The 6,000-nt window shown below is 56.6% G+C and overlaps 1 protein-coding gene across 1 annotated transcript in view; it reads right to left on the bottom strand.

Annotated features, from left to right (window-relative positions):
• Window positions 1–224: 224 nt before the first annotated feature.
• ITGAM (integrin subunit alpha M) overlaps window positions 225–6,000 on the bottom strand; it is a 53,935-nt gene continuing 48,159 nt past the window's right edge. The window contains exons 22-30 of the mRNA XM_066275748.1: window positions 5,622–5,701; window positions 4,742–4,825; window positions 3,961–4,036; window positions 2,924–3,031; window positions 2,630–2,713; window positions 2,357–2,470; window positions 2,172–2,273; window positions 1,788–1,898; window positions 225–1,330 (exon numbers count right to left, since the gene is read on the bottom strand). Coding sequence (XP_066131845.1) covers window positions 1,259–1,330; window positions 1,788–1,898; window positions 2,172–2,273; window positions 2,357–2,470; window positions 2,630–2,713; window positions 2,924–3,031; window positions 3,961–4,036; window positions 4,742–4,825; window positions 5,622–5,701 — 831 coding nt within the window. The 3' untranslated portion in view covers window positions 225–1,258. The remainder of the gene's footprint in view (window positions 1,331–1,787; window positions 1,899–2,171; window positions 2,274–2,356; window positions 2,471–2,629; window positions 2,714–2,923; window positions 3,032–3,960; window positions 4,037–4,741; window positions 4,826–5,621; window positions 5,702–6,000) is intronic.

Below are 6,000 nucleotides of genomic sequence, written 5' to 3'. Positions count from 1 at the left end.
TGGGGCCAGCCTTTTTCACATCTCTACCAGTTACAATGGAACTTCTGCAAATTCTTGGTTATAAGACTTCTATTCCCTATTGTTATTTCATAATGATACTCTTAAATAAAATTCTTTCACTCAAATTCTTATCTTGGGTTTGCTTCTGAGAGAATCCGGATTTCTGGGGATGTATCATATAAATTATCTCTACCCATATACAAAAATGACATATATTCAATTGCTTAATTTACCATTGTTTTAATCGCAAGAAATTGGAAATAATATATCAAAAGGAGACTGGTAAAATATGTTATGATTCACCCACAGAATAAAATGCTACTGAGCTGTATAAAAGGGCAAGAAAGCAATTTATGTCTTATATGAAACAATGTCTGAGCTATTATTAATGAAAAAGCAAGATGCAGAACAGTATAAACAGCGTGTGCTATCGTCTGTGTAAAAAGGTTGTGTGTGTGTGTGTTTGACTAGGCCCGGCGTCTCTGTAGGAGACCTGCACACACACAGACTGCCTTGGGAAGTGGCTCCCACGGCTGGGGGGACCAGGATGAACTGGAGACTTTTCCACACACCCCCCTCGCACATCTTTTGACTTTTGTACTATGAACAGGTTTATCCACTCAAAAGTAAAAATAACATGAAATAATAAATAAATGAACGGCTAAAAGGGAAGTGCAGCAGGGCACATTGGACACATCTAGCTCTAGGGTGGAATGGGTTTGGACAAGCTCCTGCTGGCTGCCGGGACCGGTTCCAGCATGGCTTCTCCAGGCCGCCGTGGCCCCCGGCTGGCCAGGCTGCCGCCCGGTCCCGGTCTGCGCGCTCGCCCACGCCCATGAGGGGAGTTCTCACTTCCTTCCGCTCGGAGGGGAGGCGCTGCGCTCGCTTTCAGTTCACTCACGAGAGCTGCCGTCACCTGTCCGGCAGGAAGGGTGAATGGCAACCCCACCCACCCACAAGCACGCCCACGCAGTTCCTTGTGCCCGACAGGGTCTGCCGAAGCCACTTGCCCCCCACGCAAGAGACATCTGAGTCACACACACACAGCCCACACACCCTCATGCGCGCACACACACACACACACACACACACGCACACGCACACAAATGTAAATGGAAACCTAAGCAGGTCTTTCCGAGTGAGACGTCACCACCCAGGTCTCCTAACAGGCGACGTGTCCGTCTCGCAGCCTGCGTGGCGGTCTCAGCGAAGTCCTAGGGCTTCAGGAGAGGCCGCTCGGTGACGGGAGGAGACGCTGTCACTGGGGCGGGGCGGCCTCGGGAGCCGCTTCACTCATCATGTCCTTGTACTGCCGCTTGAAGAAGCCGAGCTGTGACAGGGCAGGGGCGGAGGAGTCACAGCCATCGGTCACAGTCACCGAGGCCAGGGGAGCAGGTAAGGGTGTGCAGGCCAGGAGGGGAGGTGGAGGGGACTGAGAGCACAAGGAATAATGTGGCCGAGTGGAGGAGGGACCTGGGCAGGGAGACGGCATCTCTGTCCGGGCCCAGAAAGAGGGAAACAGGAGCTAGGAGCCGAGGGAGGGGCACCGCCCCTGGCATAGCGGTCCCTGTGCCAGGCCGCACTCTCAGTGCTCTGCCGACAGTAGCTTGGTGACCTGCTCCGAACAGGCATTTACATTCCCATTTTACAGCCGAGGAAAGCGAGGTCTGGGACTTGCCAGAGGTCACAGAGGAGCAGCTCTGCTGAGAGTCACGCCCTGTGACGACACTGCCGTGTAGAAAGCAGCAGGGGGACGAGAGAGGGGGGAGGGCGCCCCCTGGGAATACCTTGTACAGGCCGGCGGTGATGAGGGCCAGGAGCACCAGCCCGCCCACGGAGCTGCCCACGATGAGCGGTACGGGGTCATGCACTTCATAGGGCTCCACTTTGGTCTCCGTCTGCGGCAGGGAGTGTGAGGGGAGACAGGTGCGTGGGGGTGGGGGGGCAGACTCAGCTTCGCCAGCTGGACCTCATGCACAGGCTGAACCTCATAACTAACCCACCCCTAGGCCCCCAGCCCCAGCCTCACTCCCCCCTCCTCCTCCCCACCTCTCAATCTCTCTCTCTCTCTCTCTCTCTCTCTCTCTCTCTCCCTTTACCCAGACAGCTCCACAATCCCAGCCTCCCTTACCCCTTCCAACAGTCCCTCTGCGCCCGAGACAGACAGATACCTGGGTCCTCACAAATGCCTCCTGTCCCGGCATCGGGACAAATGTCCCCTTATCAAACAGGATCTCCGCTGTGCTCAGGACCTGAAGGTGGCCGTGCGAAGTCTGCAGGGGGAGACAGGGTGGAGCTGGACCCCGGGCCCTGTGGTGTCGTGCCCGGACCACCTGCTCCTCGGGACCCCGCCTACCTTGATATACCAGTCAAACGAGAGGTTGCCTCGGAGGGTGACCTGGAACTTCTCCCGGCTGTTGAAGGCCGGGATGTCACACTGGACCCGCTGACAGACAGCAACGGAGCAGTTCTGGGGAAGGGAGGAGAGGGGAGAGGCAGCTGAGAGAGCCGGATGCAGAAAGCGCTCCACGCGCTCCACCACGCGGCTGAGAGATGGTACCGGGCACCCACGAGGGGACAGTGCTGAGTCTGCGTGTGGCCCCAAAGCTGAGGCTACACTTATGCTCACCAGCACGGGGGTCTTCCTAAGCTGAGCCAGGAAGTCAGAGCGAGGGGGGTCACTCTTCTTCATGCGGCACGTTCTGGTTAGGTTCTGGGGACACAGAGACACTGGTTAGGTTCTGGGGACATAGAGACACTATGAAGCGAGAGAGGAGGCTCTGGGTTCCACCCTGAAAGAGGGCACGGTGTCCTAGGTCTGGCAGAGGGTCAAAATGGCCCCAAAGCCTGGCAGAGATTTTTAGGAAAGACCAGGACTGCAGAGGGAAGAGCTGGGCCATTGTCCAGCCTCAGCTCGGCTTACCTCGGAGAAGTCGAATTGGAGGTGGTCCCACACGGTCACCTGGTTCAGCTGGACGGGGACCCAGAAGACCAAACTGACGGGCAGGTCCCTCTGCCCCAGGTTTTCGAACTGCCAGGTGTTGGGAAGGGGCAGGTATCAGCGCCGTGCCTTTTCTGAGCCCACCGCCAGCCTCCCCCCTCCTGACAGCCCAGCACAATCTGAAAAGGCCTCCCGAGTGCCCTCCCTGCCACGGGATGCCTGCTGGGAGGCAGTCACGTGTACCTCCCGAGCACCCTCCCTGCCACGGGATGCCTGCTGGGAGGCAGTCACGTGTAGCACATGTAGTAGTTAAACACACGTCCAGGAGCCAGACAGGCTGGTCCTGAGTAGGGGCCCATCCCCTCACTGGTGGTGAGACCACGGGCGTGTTTGGTTAACCTCTTGCGCCCTTTCCTTCATCGGTAAACGAGGGGACGACAGCGACTCTGTCACTGAGTTCTTATGAAAATTAAAATGCGCGAATTGCGTATGGGCGGGCGCACGCACAATTCTGCATCCTCGGATTAAGCCAAGCGAGGGTCAGAGGGCCATTCAGAGAGGAAGGTTCCCTGGCTGCCGACGGCACTGAGGAGTCAGGCCTACGCCGGTTGCCTCAGGTGTCCAGGCTTCCCTTTCTGGTCATTATTCCCCAAACAATACAGCGTCACAGCTACGTACACAGCATCTGCGTGGCCTTTGGGGCTCTATGTCATCTAGATTTAAAGTCTACGGGAGGTTATACATCAATACGACACCGTTCGATCGAAGGGACTGGAGCCTCCGCAGATTTTGGTGACAGGTTGGCGGGGGGGGGGAGGGGAGTCCCAGGACTAACTCCCCTCCCCGCAGGTACCCAGGGAGGTCTGTGTACACACGCACGTGTGCACGCTTGTGCGTGGGCAGAGTGAGAGCCAGCCTGAGGCAGAGCCCGACACACAGCAGGCGCCAACGTCAGCGCCCATCGCTGTTCCTGCGTTCCTGGCTCATGGGTTTCCCTTCCGGCCGCCGCGGCGCCCCACCTGATACTGATGCTTTATGCCGTGGCTGGTCTTCTCCGAAGCTGTGAAGTTGAGATATCTTGTGGAGACCTCCTGGCTGGTGGCAGAAAGGAGAAGGGGCAGGAGGCGACAGAACCATCAGGAGTGTTCTGGAAGGTGGGGGCGGGAGGGGCGCAGGCTAAGTGTGTAAGGGGGGAAATAGGCACATGGGTAATTGCAGCCCTGGGGAGGTGTGAGCAGGATGGTGTGCAGGGGGCGATGTGTAGGCCGGTTTGGACCACACACACATGCATGTGCACACGTACAAACACACACACACACACACACACAAATACCCATGCAACCTGGGCACTGAGTGGCGCAGTGGATAGAGCATCGGACAGGGACGCAGAGGGCCCCGTTTGAAACCCTGAGGTCATTGGCTTGAGCGTGGAATCATAGACATGACTCCATGGTCTCTGGCTTGAGTAAGGGGTCACTCACTCTGCTATAGCCCCCTGGTGAAGGCACATATGAGAAAGCAATCAATGAACAACTAAGGAGCCGCAATGAAGAATTGGTGTTTCTCATCTCTTTCCCTTCCTGTCTGTCTGTCCCTATCTGTCTCTCTCTCTCTCTCTCTCTCTCTGTCACATAAAAAATAATAATAATGCCATGCACACATGCACGTATACCCTCAGACACACACAGGCAGTGTGCACAGACTCTCTCTCTCTCTCTCTCACACACACACACACTGGCGCACAGTGGGCCCCGCCCCGCCCCATAGCAGAGGCACAAGGAGAGCTCTGGAAGCCGGCACCTGGTGACCACCACGTGGACCGCGTATTTGACAGGCAGCTCCAGCTGGAATTCGGTTTTGTTGGTCCTGAGCATGCTGTTCTCACTGGAGGGAAACAGAGAGCTCTTTCCTTCTCCCCTCCCCCTCTACCCACCTCAAACCCGCCACCGAACTCTGTTCTTTCTGCATTGTTAACGGCATGGTCCACCCCCTGCCCACGCCTCTACCTGGGCCAGGCTCTTCCTACTCACCTGGGTGTCCGTGACACTTTCTCGCTGCTCCCGGCCTTCCAAACTGCCCCCACCCGAAACCCCAGCCCCCTGGACAGCGGTCTTTCTACCACACAAATGGGACCATCGTCACTCCCGAATTAAACTGCACATTTTCTAATCACATCCGTCAGGTTATGACACTGCCAGTATCTCACCAACTCCTTAAATCCCCCCACCGTCCGTGCTCGAGCCACCCTCACACACAGCCTGAGCTCCCCGGCCACCAGGCCGGCTCGCTCGGTACACAGTGCCTGTATTCTGTCTTCACGCCCGCCCCAGTTTACGCCTTTATTCGGTTAACTCACAGCCTAAACCTTTCTTCTCCAGGAATCTTCTCTGAACCCCAAGCTCTCAAGAGCATAGGACATGGTTCATTTCACACTGTACTGTAATCTCCAGTTTTCCTGTCTATCTTTGCCACTGATGATTACCTCCATGAGGGCAGTGACCACAGCTGTCCTGTCCATCCCTGTCTCCCACCAGCACTGGCCCCAATGTCTGGCACAGGGTGGGTGCTCGTCCAGTGCTTGTTGACTGAATGAGCTGAAGTGAGAGCCAGTGGGGAGAGGACAGGGGTTCACCCTGGGCGGAGGGCTGTGACCTAAAGCAGGGGACCAGACACAACGCACCTGGTCACATTGGCTTTGACAAGTAGTCTGTCTCCCAGGGAAGCTTTAGGGTCCACATCCAATGTGATATTAAAGATGACCTGGGGTTGGAGAAAGGAGAAACCAAAATAAGAGCGAAGAAACAACCCAAATGTTCATCAACTGAAGAATGAATAAAAAAAAAAAATGTGGCCCTGGCTGGTTGGCTCAGCGGTAGAGCGTCGGCCTAGCGTGCGGAGGACCCGGGTTCGATTCCCGGCCAGGGCACACAGGAGAAGCGCCCATTTGCTTCTCCACCCCTCCGCCGCACTTTCCTCTCTGTCTCTCTCTTCCCCTCCCGCAGCCAAAGCTCCATTGGAGCAAAGATGGCCCGGGCGCTGGGGATGGCTCTGTGGCCTCT

This window comes from Saccopteryx bilineata, chromosome 4 (genome assembly GCF_036850765.1).
Source record: "Saccopteryx bilineata isolate mSacBil1 chromosome 4, mSacBil1_pri_phased_curated, whole genome shotgun sequence".
NCBI classification, from domain to species: Eukaryota; Metazoa; Chordata; class Mammalia; order Chiroptera; family Emballonuridae; genus Saccopteryx; species Saccopteryx bilineata.
Note: the sequence above shows the minus strand (reverse complement) of the source record. Positions and strands in the feature narration are given on the sequence as shown.